This window comes from Sinocyclocheilus grahami, unplaced genomic scaffold (genome assembly GCF_001515645.1).
Source record: "Sinocyclocheilus grahami isolate Dianchi unplaced genomic scaffold, SAMN03320097.WGS_v1.1 scaffold220.1, whole genome shotgun sequence".
Classification (NCBI taxonomy): domain Eukaryota; kingdom Metazoa; phylum Chordata; class Actinopteri; order Cypriniformes; family Cyprinidae; genus Sinocyclocheilus; species Sinocyclocheilus grahami.
In genome coordinates this window covers 178,495-192,520 of record NW_015505399.1, presented here as the reverse complement: position 1 = coordinate 192,520, position 14,026 = coordinate 178,495, and the positions used below count along the sequence as shown (strand labels likewise).

General features: G+C 37.6%; 3 protein-coding genes across 6 annotated transcripts in view; all 3 read left to right on the top strand.

The window, feature by feature from the left end:
- Positions 1 to 6,269, top strand: part of LOC107596541 (unconventional myosin-X-like) — a 72,889-nt gene extending 66,620 nt beyond the window's left edge. Inside the window, exons 26-36 of the mRNA XM_016287296.1 lie at positions 22 to 117; positions 279 to 372; positions 489 to 544; positions 762 to 904; positions 1,845 to 1,968; positions 2,006 to 2,213; positions 2,544 to 2,680; positions 2,871 to 2,991; positions 3,748 to 4,206; positions 4,349 to 4,540; positions 5,262 to 6,269. Coding sequence (XP_016142782.1) covers positions 22 to 117; positions 279 to 372; positions 489 to 544; positions 762 to 904; positions 1,845 to 1,968; positions 2,006 to 2,213; positions 2,544 to 2,680; positions 2,871 to 2,991; positions 3,748 to 4,206; positions 4,349 to 4,540; positions 5,262 to 5,366 — 1,735 coding nt within the window. The 3' untranslated portion in view covers positions 5,367 to 6,269. The remainder of the gene's footprint in view (positions 1 to 21; positions 118 to 278; positions 373 to 488; positions 545 to 761; positions 905 to 1,844; positions 1,969 to 2,005; positions 2,214 to 2,543; positions 2,681 to 2,870; positions 2,992 to 3,747; positions 4,207 to 4,348; positions 4,541 to 5,261) is intronic.
- A 1,582-nt stretch (positions 6,270 to 7,851) lies between these two features.
- On the top strand, positions 7,852 to 10,942 carry pttg1ipb (PTTG1 interacting protein b). The gene is made up of 7 exons (XM_016287313.1): positions 7,852 to 8,153; positions 9,018 to 9,070; positions 9,203 to 9,311; positions 9,596 to 9,698; positions 9,902 to 9,967; positions 10,092 to 10,138; positions 10,227 to 10,942. Exons 1-7 carry the CDS (start codon positions 8,060 to 8,062, stop codon positions 10,268 to 10,270), a joined length of 516 nt encoding a protein of 171 aa, XP_016142799.1. The 5' UTR covers positions 7,852 to 8,059; the 3' UTR covers positions 10,271 to 10,942.
- An 820-nt stretch (positions 10,943 to 11,762) lies between these two features.
- On the top strand, positions 11,763 to 14,017 carry LOC107596554 (small ubiquitin-related modifier 3-like). 4 transcript variants are annotated; one of them, XM_016287311.1, is made up of 5 exons: positions 11,763 to 11,923; positions 12,374 to 12,406; positions 13,010 to 13,138; positions 13,250 to 13,321; positions 13,808 to 14,017. In XM_016287311.1, exons 2-5 carry the CDS (start codon positions 12,386 to 12,388, stop codon positions 13,868 to 13,870), a joined length of 285 nt encoding a protein of 94 aa, XP_016142797.1. In that variant the 5' UTR covers positions 11,763 to 11,923; positions 12,374 to 12,385; the 3' UTR covers positions 13,871 to 14,017. The 4 variants fall into 4 exon arrangements, with proteins under 4 accessions (XP_016142797.1, XP_016142798.1, XP_016142796.1 ...); XM_016287312.1 differs by having other exon boundaries at positions 11,763 to 11,935; positions 12,386 to 12,406; XM_016287310.1 differs by lacking the exon at positions 12,374 to 12,406 and having other exon boundaries at positions 11,763 to 11,956.
- Positions 14,018 to 14,026: the final 9 nt, after the last annotated feature.

The following is a 14,026-nucleotide window of genomic DNA, read 5'->3' as shown; positions in this document are numbered from 1 at the left end:
GATCTGTGGTGTTTCCCATAGGGAGATTGTGGACAACCATGAGAAGGAGAATGCACTGAATATTGTGACCGAGGACAGGACTTACCAGATCTATGCAGAATCTCCTGAGGATGCAAGGTACATTTAAAATGTATATTTATTTTATTCCAATGTGCCTGATCAATAGAGTTTATTCAATGTGTGTAACTTGCATATACAGTACATCTGTTGCGCCCCCTTGTGGTGTATTATAACTTATTTCATATTGTTGACTAATACCTGTCATGATTGTGTTGCAGTGGCTGGTTCAATGTGCTGAGCCGTGTCCACAGTGCCACTCCAGAACAGCTTCTGCAGATGCAGCATGAACAGGCCAACCCCAAGAACGCAGTCGTGAGTGTTCACACTAATCAAACTCCGTTAGCAAACGTCTGGAATCACTTCCAGCACCTGTATGTGATGTAAAGGTGACATGTACATTATATTTTTATGTGATGTTTCATCCTCAGGGAACACTGGATGTTGGGCTTATTGACTCTGTATGTGCCTCCGACAGTCCAGACAGGTAATGCATGTTATCAAGAGAGTTCAGCTTAACATTATTCCAGAAACATAATATTTTCTGTATCATCTGTACTGTATATATTTAACTTGCTCATTTTGAATTGAATTGATCATTTTAGAACATTTCCTTTTAAATGTTATTTTTGAAATAGAATTCATGGTATAATCATTCCATCATTCATGGTCTGTGCTGTACTCATAAGATTTCTTTTCCTCAGGCCAAACTCATTTGTTATAATCACTGCTAATCGTGTGATCCATTGCAACACTGACACACCTGAGGAAATGCACCACTGGATCGGCCTTCTGCAGAAGCCTAAAGGAGACTCGAGAATAGACGGCCAGGAGTTCATAGTGAGAGGTGAGTCAGACTGGTCTGTACAGGATACAGAGATTTACCAGCACTGTACTTGCTACATCCTTGAGTATCATTCATGTCCTTCATTCACTATCACTGTCTTTCTGCCATTCAAATTCAGATTTGCCATTACAGAATCAATTACATTTTAGAATATATTAAAATAAAAAGCTGTTATTTTAAATAATATAAGTACAATCTTTCACAACATTACTGTTTATACTGTATTTTTGAGCAAATAAATGTAGCTTGCAAAAACAAAAACCATGCCAACCCCAGATGTTTGAATGTACTGTACATTTCTGTAAAACATTATTTAACCAATGAATCACTGGTGCCAACTGTTGCTGTTCCCTTATTGGTATACTAGCAAATATACATGTTTAAATTGCATTTTGTCTGTAGATATCTGTAGACCTGTAGATTTTAGTTGTTATATTATTAAATACCTATTATAAAACGGATAGTTCCGGTCCTTGATTCTGATTGGTTGAGCCAAGTTCGAAGCTGTTGTAAATTACTCTACAAACATACACCTTTGTTTACTTTGTGTGCTGCTCGGCAACCACTTTGTTGGAACCACAACCGTTTCTGAGGAACTACTTGTTTCAGAAGAATAATGTTTTTATCAATATCATTGCACTTTACTTGCTCTGTTTTATTTAGTGAAACCTTACTACATATATGGAATAACCGTTTTATAAAAGCAATAAGCCCTGTGAAGCCGTGGTTTACAGTGAATTTATAACAGCTAAGGAGGTTTTAACCACGCCCCTTAGCTGTTATAAATTCACTGTAAACCACGGCGTCTTGGGGCTTATTGCTTTAATAATATTAATGCAACACATCCCTTTTTTAGGTGATGAACTAATCTATGACTATTATTTGAATCATCATTCTTTAAATTTTACGGTCACTAAAACTCTTTCAATATTTCTGTCAGGTTGGCTGCATAAAGAGATGAAGTCCAGTGGGAAGAGCACATCTCTCTATTTATTCTTAATTCAAATTCATGTTTTAGTTAGCAATAACAACACTGATTCTAAGCACAGAAATGTTTACATTTGGTGCCATTAATATTTTCTGATATCAATCACTTTTTAGGATAAAGGAGTTGTTCCCTGGGACAGAAATAGAGATGTTCGCTGTGTTCATTGGCGAGTCGCTGAAGAAGACAAAAGCGCGGGAGTTTGTGCCTTCGCAAGAGGAGATAATCGCTCTTTTGCACAGACGTGAGATGACGACCACTGTTTACTGCCATGGTGGAGGCTCCTGCAAGATTTCAATCAACTCTCACACTACAGCAGGAGAGGTGAGGGATGCCGACAGACTCTGCACTGCAGAAATATCATACAAAATATTAGAGTACAAGAACCCAGTGTTCTAAGAGAATAATCAGATATATTCAGAACTGCACTCTTGCACCCACAAGTGTAATCATGCTTTTTCGTGCAGTTATAAAACAAACAATGATATAACAAATAATGATTTTGGCTGAATGAAAGTCTACCTGAGCTTTAACAGAGAACAGAAAACTGCAGATGAACAAATCTTGCCTAGATATAGCTCATGTTCCTCTTAATCAGGAATGTGTGGTGTAATACGCTGACGGAGAAGTGTTTTGTTCCTTTTCTTTGTGTAGGTGGTAGAGAAACTGATCCGAGGCTTGGCTATGGAGGACAGCAGGAACATGTTTGCTTTGTTTGAGCATAACAACTTGATCGACCGGGCCGTGGAGAGCAGGGTGATTGTGGCCGATGTGCTGGCCAAGTTCGAGAGGTAAAATTACACCACAAAGCTGCGCCTATTCACTCTCAGAAATTAAACTCTGTTCCTACAAAACGCTGCCAAATGCATGTGTCATCACTTGGTTATTAAAGCTGTAATATTCTAATATAATCTCCAAAGCCTCTAAAACCAATCTGAAATAACACAAAAACGATTGTTTGTTGTGGTGGTTGTTTCTCAGGTTGGCAGGAAGTGAAGTGGAGGAAGACGGCCCATGGAAGCTGTACTTCAAACTGTATTGTTTCTTGGATGTGGAGAGCATGCCCAAGGAAGGAGTGGAGTTTGTCTTCATGTTTGAGCAGGTCAGTAATTTATAGTTTCATTTCTTGCCTCTATTCTGTTCAAGGTGTGCAATACCTGGAGAAACTATCCATAACATTTCCCATTCGGCTCAATGGCAGTTGCTTGACTGATTTAGCTTTTATATTTTTCATTTTAGTTTAAAATATTTATTTCTTTTTTATTTTTATGGTATTTCAGTTTTATTAATTTTAGCAACTTAAACTTACTTATTTCAGTTAGTTTCCAAGATATTTCAAATTAGTTTGTAAGACTAATAATTATATTTTATTTTATTTTATCTTGTTTTAGATTTGTTTTAATTATTGAAACATTTTATTCGTTTTAGTTTTAGCATCAACAGTATTGATTCTGAGCATAGAATATTTTGCATTTGGTGATATTTTCTGATATCAGTCACATCTTAGGATATGGAACAGAAAGTCTCTGTTCATAGGCAAGTTGCTGAAGAAGTGAAATTTATATTTTCACTTCTTGCCTTCATTCTGTTCAAATCACTTTCTATAGTGTTTCAATTTCAAAAATCATATTCTGAATAGTCATCATTGGAGAAAGATACTTGAATTGCGTTGTTACAGCATCTACCAGTAACAATGCTAACTAGCGAACAGTGCTAACTAGCTAAACATTAACCCCTGTAATTCAGTTCTGTTCTATGTATTGCACCTTTGCACTTGATTTTAGTCTATGTAGCTGTGGTTTCTTTTCAAAATTTAGAAGAAGTCAGATGTGAGTCTCCATCTTATTCATCTCTCCAGGCTCATGAAAGTTTAATAAGCGGTCACTTTCCTGCCCACGAGGACACCCTCCAGCACCTGGCTGCTTTACGTCTGCAGTACCTGTATGGGGATGTGTCTCGGGTAAACTGGAGCTTGGACAGCGTCTACCCCACTGGCCGTTTGCGCAGCCGCATACTTCAGTTCACCAAAGTAGGAGGCGCAGCCGGATCAGGACAAACCATGGAAAGGAGAAGGACGAGCTTCCTGGACGGCACGCTGAGGCGAGGGCTGAAGACAGGCACCATGAAGAAGCAGCGCAGCATGCAAGAGGAACAAATGATGGAAATGTGGATCAAGGAAGAGACTTCAGCCACTAGGGCCAATATTATGGAGAAATGGAACCGGCTGCATGGTCTGGATCAGCATCAAGCCATGCTCAAATACATGAACATCATTAAAGAGTGGCCTGGGTATGGATCAACACTGTTTGATGTGGAGGTAAGAACTGAGGATGTGAGTGATTACATTAATTGAAATGGCCAAAAAAGCTCTCTGTGGCCCCATGCATTTTGAATCCAGGATAGTATCTGGATGCTTTTTCGATTGGCTAATCTGACACTTGTTGTGATTCTGTGTGCAGTGTAAAGAAGGTGGTTTCCCTCATGACCTCTGGCTGAGCGTGAGTGCCGAGAACGTGTCTGTGTATAAGCGAGGAGAGGCCAAACCTCTGGAGACTTTCCCCTATGAACACATTGTCTTCTTTGGAGCTCCTCACGCCAGCACGTATAAGATCACCGTTGATGGGAGGGACATGTTCTTTGAGACACCTCAGGTAATCAAATGTCATTTTAAATGGATTGTTCACCCCAAAAATAATATTCTGTCATCATTTACTCACCCTGATGTCGTTCCAAACCCATTAATCTTCGAAAGAATTGAAGAAATTTCTGTCCCCTCATTGAAATCTCATGACATCAAAACTTTGACCTTTTAAAAAGTTTAGAAAGACATTGAAAGCATAATCAGTATGAAGCAAGCAATTTGATCCAAGTCTTCTGAGGAGAGAAGATTGCTTAAAATTAGATTTAATTTAGGCCTTTATTCACATTGAAACACTGATCAATGCATATACATAGAGCACATCAAATATGGTAAACGGAAACTCAAATGTACTACAGCAAGATTTGTTCTCGCATGTCAGGCAAGCTCGCTTGAGCTTCCACAAGAACCAGTGTGGTTTGTTCTCTTGTATAACACAGTGCGGTCGAGCTTCCATTTACCACATTTAATGTGCTGTATGTTTTTGTTTGTACTTGAATTAAACCTTTGATTCGTAAGAACTATTTCACAATTTTGAAGCTTCAAGGTTTTGTTTTCAAGAATAAGTTTTGGAATGACATGAGGTGGAGACATGTTTTGTAAATGACGACAGAATTTTAATTTTTGGGGTGAACTATCCCTTTATACATAATCAACATGCAATTGAATAGAAATGTTTCTTGGTTTGCTTTCTTCAATTTTGTTCACTGTGAATAAACGGTGGCTTTTTTCAGGTTGGAGAGATCACCAAAATAATGAAAGCCTACATCAACATGATAGTTAAGAAACGATGCAGTGTCAGATCAGTGGCCAGCTTTGGGAGCAACTGGATCAGGTGATGAGTGCTGACCAATCAAGACGAGAGCGACTTCCTTCACACTGATGGAAAAATGAATTCAACAGCAGGGATGTGGATTGATGAATATAAGATGATTATACAGGAACCAGTTATAAGACAAACATGTTGTTTTTTTGCGCGTGTGTAGACAACCACCCCTCTAACAACGTATCATAATTGATGTTTAATATACAGTAGAATTTTGGACCAATGAGATTCCACTGTGGGTGGGGCTACCAACAGACTGTCCTGTCAATCATCCAAGCTAAATTTAGCACTCGTTCCTTTATCCCATCACGTCTGGTTAGTACGTGGTGCAGTACTAGTTGACCAGCAAATGTTCATCGCCAATACCTCAAAGTCCTGAATACTTCAACGTGCTCTTTTCTGCTTTTGGCCAACTTCAGTTTCGAACACTCTTTGAAGTGAAAAGATCCAAACACGGTTTTAAATGTTACACACATGACAATGTTTTGTTGAGAGCTTTCAAAGACTAATAGCCTGAGGTGATTGCACACATTGAAGGCCTCAACAGCCATGTTAAAACTTGCCCATTTGCCTTACTCCACACAAGGGCTGGTCTGTGCAGATTTGTGTCATTTAGATGGCTTTCTGTGTTACTGTTTGTCTGTTACTGTTTCTCGGGTTGAGAGAATGAGGAAAAGTTTAGTTTTTTTTACCTGTCTTGCAATTTTTGTCCGTGCATTCTCTTGTGTATTGTGCATGAGGGGCTATTCACACAGAAAGCATTTTTGCATTCCACTGCATTGCTTTTCCATTGATGTATTTCTATATGTAAACATATGCTAGATGTGCCACGTCTTCTGCAGTGTCTCATACATGACACAGCGTTCTGAAATTCTTTTTAAAAACATGCCTCTAGACTTTACGTCTTGCAGTTTTTGATTCCACTGTGCTAAATTTCCATTGTTTTTTCTAAGTAAACATACTAGAGGGAAGTGTTTGGTCCTTAGGGGCCATTCACACAGATCAGGTTTTTGTGTTTAAAAATAAGATGCAAGGCAAAATCATTTTTTTTTTAGAATGCAGTGTCGTGCCAGATGCCTCAAAAGACACAAGATAAATACATCAGTCAAACATGTCTGTCTAGTGCATGTTTACATTAAAAAAAAAAGAAACTGAAATGTGAACGGCCCCATCTGGGTTAAGCTAAGGTACAGTATAAAGACATAAGCAATATCTCAATATTTCAGTGCAGTGTTTTGGTTGTTATAGCAAAAAGATCTGAAAGGAAATTGGTGGAATACCACTGTACTGATATTTGCAGAAAAGCTATGACTGTGCTATTTCACACAGTAGGTCAGTTGTAAATTCTTATTTTCAAGATAAATTGATCCATTTCCGTTTAAATGTCAAACCTTGTTCAGACGGATGTTTGGAATGTGCTTGTGGTTTTTCTTTTTTAAGGAAAGCTGCATACTTGTAACTGAAGGATGATTTTGTGTGCCTAAAAGAGAGTTAATACTTATAGGTGGGCTGGGTATTTATTCAGTGTTTGTGTCATTTTATGGATGGTGATGTTGATGGCATGTTGTGTGCAGACTCCCTACATCAGTGATGTAACACACAGTGATAATATGAATGGAGGATGTCACTGTGGTAGCAGAGACTCGTTTATGTGGTTCCACAACCTCTTTCAAAGTTCTGTTCATTATTGCTCCATTAATAAATCTGGTGAGCTGCTGGTCAGTTTAGCCTCAACATATTCCAGTTTGTGTAGAGGATGAAAATCAAAGATTTTTTGTTTGTTTTTGTAACTGGATTTACAAAATGCTTAATAAATTATTTAAATTCCAGTTGGTGTGGATAGCTTTTCCACAATCTCATGCACATGATATAAAATAAATTACATCTTGCATTAATTTATCTAAGTTCGCTTGTAATAAAAACATTTTTGGAGTTTGTTTCTGTTCATCTGTGTTACAAAATATATAAAGGATATATAATATAAAGACATTGCTGTGGATATTAGTTTTGTTCCCCATTAAGACATAGTGGTCCATTAAAGGCATGTTTCTCTCAGAGATTCGATTCTCCAGTGCAAGATGTGACCACAAAATGTCTTCCCTTCAAATATGATTACTGCACATGTTCATGCTTTATGAGCAACAGCACTCATATCTGTGGACAGTAAATTCTGAAGTCATGTTTTACTCAAATATGCTCTCCTACACAACAAACGTTTATCTGTGGAGCTAATATCAATAAATATAATGAATAAGAATGTTTTTTATATTCAAAAAATAATTTTGTTTCGGAGGCAGTTATTCCATAAAAGATGACAAATATTTATTTAACAAAAATTTGCCATTTAAACAAAAGTTACCAGCTCGGTTTATGTGTTTTCCAAACTTGCATTACTTGTTTTCTTACTTTTAATATAATGATGTTTTAGGCATTAAATAATATGTCTAAATACATTTTAAGGAAGCCAACTTGACGGCATGTTTTATTTGAATGTAGCCTATTATTTTCGCCTGCTATTTACTTTACCCACATTACTGTTTGTCAGGAAAACAACAACTAAATCAGCGCCTCAAACCACCCATAAACCACTATTTCGAAACTGGGAGGATCTTGCAAAAGTCGTCGTTCAGTAACTTCAGTCCTTCTTCCAGCAAACACATGACCAGCCAGGCCTGAAATCAGCAAAGATCCGCTGCGTTTGCCATCATGATCCAAACTCGGACTTTTTTACTTTTTACTTTTGTTTTCTTTGTCTTCTGTTTTGTAATAGTTTTTGGTCAGACGACAATTCCAGAAACAAGTAAGTTTCAGCCATACTGCTGTGTGTGTGTGTGTGTTTACAAGCTTTTTAACCGTAGATATGGTCAAACAATGGCTGTGTCTTTACCTAGTGAACTCTCTACTTAGATAGCATTTTGGACATCAACTCATTTGCATTTCACACAATCGGTTCAGATTCAGAACGCGCTCGTGATGACTAAATGCTGGCTGTGTAGGCAGCTCGCAAGGATTTGAAACGCAGCCAATGTTTTTGCAGTTCTTTTGTCTGGCCAGCAGACATTTATTGAATTAATCGTCCAGCATATCGTCTATTTCTTGGAAATTGTTACGTTTTAATAATAAGTCATGTATATATAACCAAACTGTTGAACGACAATGTTACTTGGAAGTGACTTCTAGCAGTGGTCATATGACTCAGTCGGCTCAGTACAAATCGCTTTAACACTGGACCCCAAGCACTGTTTTACTAGTTGAAATACTTAAAAAAAAAAAAAAATGTTATATGTTGGAAACTGTAAACCGTAACCATGGTCAACTGAGATTTTATTTGCTCCTTGAATGCACTTTTTAAGAGTTTCCTGCGGTTTATTTTGTTTACATCACATGATAGGCTAGAAAACATAAAGGAATATTGTGTTCAGTATAAGAGTTTTATAAGCGAGGTCAGGGATAATATTTAATATAACTGGTGTTATAACAAAAAGATGTTTTATGTTCATCAATGTTGATTTCTGAGTTGATATGGTTCAGATTTCAAATATTGAAGTCAATTTTAGAAATGTACTTGTCTCAAAATGTTTGAGATGTATAATAGAGATATGGTTCAAATCAGTTGTCACTGAGTGATATCAGACTTGTCCCAAAAACTGTGTTCTTTTCACAGACTGCACTATAAAATCCAACACAACTTGTGAAGAATGTCTGATGATTGTTTCGGTAAGATATCATTTGTTATTCACTGTCAACAATTGTGATCATCAGACTTCTAAACCCCCCGCGTTTGTTCCACAGACAGCAATAATTAGTGAAACATAAAATGTGTGTAATATATTTGTTTCTCTTTTTCAGTGTTTGTGGTGCATCTCAAGCCAGAAATGCATTGACTATCCAGTGAAGAGCATTCTGCCCTCTCACAGTGTTTGTCCGCTCTCAGAAGCACGATGGGGAGTATGCTGGAGTAAGACTGACAGTGACATACAACAAGAAACATCTTGCCATCTCTTTACCTTCTTAATGGATGTATCACATGCATTTGTTAAGAAATGAATTGTAAAAGCTAGAAGAGCTTTATAAGTCACATTCATAGTTCATGGTAGCTTTAACTTAATTACATTCTTGATTGTCACTTTATTACCTTTACACTCTTGTAAAATGTGTCAAGGCCAGTTTAACCTTTACATTTATTGCCTGTGAGTTTTGTACAAGAATGATCACCTCTGTTCTGTGTTGTTTGAATCTCAGTGAACTTCCAGACTCTCATCATTACCATCTCTGTGATCGCGGGGGTGATCATCATCGCCATATTTGTCTGCTGCTTCTGCTGCTGTAAATGTGAAAACATTGGGTAAGATGAAAACCAGCACTTGTAATTAGAGTTTGTGATATTACGGTCAGCCATTAATTTGTGCATATTTATCTTCATAACGTATTCTTGTCAGTGAAAATGAAATGTATTGATTTACTGCTATTAATTATTAATAACAAATCACTATAACATTGGAACATGCAAGAAATTATTACATTTAATTTCTCCTGAAAATTCGAAAGGTCTAAAAGGAGTGATGTGCGAATGGAGAGACAAGGCCATCTGAGAAAGTTCCGTCAAGAGGAGCGGTACGATTTGTTTTGAGAAAATTAATTTCTCCGAATTTCATACATTTGATTATTTTGTTAAGAATTGTGGAGATGTCTTGATGCAATAGTGCTCAGTAAGAAAAAAGTTCTTATTTGAATGCAGGAAAGCAGAGATGAGGCAGAGACATGAAGAAATGCGATTGAAATACGGTAAGATTTCCCTTTCATCAGAAATGAGATCAAATAAATTGTATTATCTTTAAGTTTCAGAGTTTTATCATTGCTCACTCTGTTTTAGGTTTGAAAAAGGATAACCAGTACTCCAGATTTGAGAACAGCTAAGAAACTTGTGATGATGCTCCACTGTTGTCTTTTCTTTTACCTCACACCTATTGTAAAAATGAACACATTTCCCTGCACAGCCAGCACTCCATTTTTCTTTGAGTTTGAAAGACACTGAATATACCAGTTAGCAGCTGCCCACACAAACACACATTGCCTATGTCTTGAAATTTCATTAACTCACACCTGGATTTTTTCGATGAGTCTTCAAGCAAACCACAATATGAAGCCTTGTAAATATAGTACATGGATGACATTTGCAAATCCAAATAAGCGTCAACCAAATTAAGCAAGACATGTTGATATTTGAGTCTGCTTTGGACTTTTGGTTGGCAGTACAATTCATTTTTATTTAGCCTCAGCGAATTTTAGCTGTGTAGCTTTTTACTCAGATTAAACTAGGACTTGTTTTGCATAAATATAGAAGACGTGCTATAATACAGTGCGCTTTATAGATTAATGTCCCACGCATTTCAAATTGACAAATTGATTTGTCTCTGCCTTTGCTAATTTGTTGGCATTTCAATGTAATTTGTCTATGTGCTGCATTTTTTAAATGTTTTTGATCACTAGCTTATTGTATTTACCAAAGGGTTGATTTGTCAGTGCAATTTACAAAAGTCAAATAAACTGTGAGAAAGATATCAATAAAAGTGAATATTGTACAGCAAACAGAAAACAAATATACATTATTAAAATGTAAAAAATGTTTTAAATAGATTTGACCTAAATCATATTGCTAGTAATTTTATGATGCATTAAACATCAAAAGTACAAATTTTTCATGTTTTTTGTAGCGATGTCAGTTAACTTATTATTTATTTTAATTAAAATTTTTATATAAAGGTAATTTATATATAACTACATTTTTAAATGTATATCATGTTTTTGTTTTTATACATGAGACCCCAAAGAAGTACATTACATTTACATTTAGTCATTTAGCAGATGCTTTTATCCAAAGCGACTTACAAATGATGACAACAGAAGCAATCAAAACCAACAAAAGAGCAACAATATGCAAGTGCTATAACTAGTGTCAGTTAGCCTAATGCAGTACACATAGCACTTTTTTAATACACACACACACACACACACACACACACACACATGTATGTATGTATATACATATATATATAAAACACAAAGAAAACAAGTAGAATAGAAAAAGAATAGGGAAAGCTGGTGTTACAGGCCTTTTTTTAAAAGAAAAAAATCAGTTAGAAAATGAACAGAGAGTGCAAGTGTTGGAGGATCAAGTCAACAAATAGATCAAATAGAATTAGAATAGAGTGCTAGAGTTAGTGGGCCAAATAAAGATGGAAGAGATGTGTTTTTAGTCGTGTCTAATGTAATATTTTTTCATTAAGCAAAAGTAACACATTATCATGTTGAAACTATGTTCCTAATTAAAAGTAATTTGTAGCCTCAGACCCTAACCAGAACAGGAGGATTGGTCACGTGGTTTCATACTGTCCAATAAAATGGACGAGTTGATTTTGCGCGTTCTGGGGCTAACAGCGCCCTGCTGGGAATCACGTGGCTTTGCCCGGGCCAATCAAACGTGCGAATCCAGTCTGCGCTTTCTTGCTGAGCGCGGGGAGGACAGCACTCGTGTCACCGTCACAGCCACATTCACCGGGAGAATCCTACATTTCTACAAAAATGTCAGACGAGAAGCCAAAGGTACATGCATTTCTCTGTGCGCCGAGCTCCAGCAGCACGGAGGGGTGTGTTTTGATGTGGTTCTAATGCGTGAATGTAGATGGTCGGGATCCTGCACATTATATGTGGGGAAACAAAGAGGTTTGCAACAAAGATTTTGCGCATTTTCCGCATATGGCCATGTATCTCAGCCATCCATCCAACTACATGGAGAATCATTGCATCTCTTGTCGCTAACAATCAAATCGGCAGTATTTTGCTTCGATTCAGCACCAGCGAGATGCTCAGATTGGCTTTCTTTTGTGGCGGATAGTTGCTACAACTTTGCGCCAAACGCAGTTGCACCGAAAGCGTCGCACAGTTGTTCACGCAGCCCTTTAGTGTTTGAACAAATGCTGATATAGACTCGAGTCTCCACATTCACAGGGAGAATCCTACATTTCTACAAAAATGTCAGACGAGAAGCCAAAGGTACATGCATTTCTCTGTGCGCCGAGCTCCAGCAGCACGGAGGGGTGTGTTTTGATGTGGTTCTAATGCGTGAATGTAGATGGTCGGGATCCTGCACATTATATGTGGGGAAACAGAGGTTTGCAACAAAGATTTTGCGCATTTTCCGCATATGGCCATGTATCTCAGCCATCCATCCAACTACATGGAGAATCATTGCATCTCTTGTCGCTAACAATCAAATCGGCAGTATTTTGCTTCGATTCAGCACCAGCGAGATGCTCAGATTGGCTTTCTTTTGTGGCGGATAGTTGCTACAACTTTGCGCCAAACGCAGTTGCACCGAAAGCGTCGCACAGTTGTTCACGCAGCCCTTTAGTGTTTGAACAAATGCTGATATAGACTCGAGTCTGGCTGTTTAGCGCGTCGTTCATCTCTTACTCAGTGTCTCAGGAACATCTAACGTTAATGTTTACTACAGGGACTGCATGTAAAGCACAATGTGGGTTTAGCTCAAATCGTGTACCGTGTGTGTGTGTGTGTGTGTGTGTAGAGACCCTCTAGAACAGTGCATGTTCACGATTCATCTTTGTTTAACACCACACACTGCATATTTCATTTCAGGAGGGCGTGAAGACTGAAAATGACCACATCAACTTGAAAGTGGCGGGTCAGGATGGATCTGTGGTCCAGTTCAAAATTAAAAGGCATACCCCCCTCAGCAAACTGATGAAGGCCTACTGCGAAAGACAGGTGAGACTGCAGCGTGAGCTCCAGTGATCCTGAGATCTGCACACATCATGAAGCTTTGCATCAACGTTATGTTGATGTGCAGATCTATAACTTTGATGGGGTTTTTTTCAGGGTTTATCCATAAGGCAAATTAGGTTCAGGTTTGATGGTCAGCCAATCAATGAGACGGACACACCTGCACAGGTTTGTACGCTTATTTTTCAGTTTGTTGGTACAAATGTTAGCAGCTTCTGAAATGTTAGCTGTTTAAAGGAATAGTTCACTGTTTCCTGAATAGTTTGCAGAAAATGTACTTGCCCTCAGGCCTTATCAAAGATGTAGATTGCTTTCTTTATTGGAACAGATTTGGAGAAATTTAGCGTTACAATGAGAGCCCAAACAGCTAGAGTCAAAACATCACAATTCACACTATTTTTAGTAATATTTTTTTAATAAACATGTATGCTGTCTTGCAATGGGTACTGTAAATATTTAATCAGCTCCAAATCTCATTGAGGATGCAGTCTTTGTCCAAAAAAATAAATAAAGTTAAGCAATCCATACAAACAGCTAAAAAAAAAAGCTGCATTTGTCATAGTGTATTTGCAAACCTGGAGCTTGGCGCACATAAACTGTTATAAGGCCTCAGTTTGAAATGTACTCTGTGTATGTTTTTATGTGAATTTTCAGCTGGAAATGGAAGATGAGGACACTATCGATGTATTCCAGCAGCAGACGGGAGGAACCTGCTAAAGATGAAGCACATGTGGATGAAGCTTGTTTATTTGTGCTCATCTTCACTTCCACTGCAGTTCAGGGCTGAAATGGGAAAAGGTTCTAGAAATCAAACCGGTTTAAGTTAATAGCTCTTTTTTTTTTCTCTCTCTCTCTTTAATCATCCAAAGACCT

Coding starts and splice junctions, on each gene's coding strand:
- pttg1ipb (XM_016287313.1), top strand. CDS start 8,060: ATGATCCAAACTCGGACTTTTTTACTTTTTACTTTTGTTTTCTTTGTC. Junction 9,699..9,901: donor TGTAAATGTGAAAACATTGG/GTAAGATGAAAA, acceptor AAAATTCGAAAG/GTCTAAAAGGAGTGATGTGC. Junction 10,139..10,226: donor AGAAATGCGATTGAAATACG/GTAAGATTTCCC, acceptor ACTCTGTTTTAG/GTTTGAAAAAGGATAACCAG.
- LOC107596554 (XM_016287311.1), top strand. CDS start 12,386: ATGTCAGACGAGAAGCCAAAG. Junction 12,407..13,009: donor TGTCAGACGAGAAGCCAAAG/GTACATGCATTT, acceptor ATTTCATTTCAG/GAGGGCGTGAAGACTGAAAA. Junction 13,139..13,249: donor AGGCCTACTGCGAAAGACAG/GTGAGACTGCAG, acceptor GGTTTTTTTCAG/GGTTTATCCATAAGGCAAAT.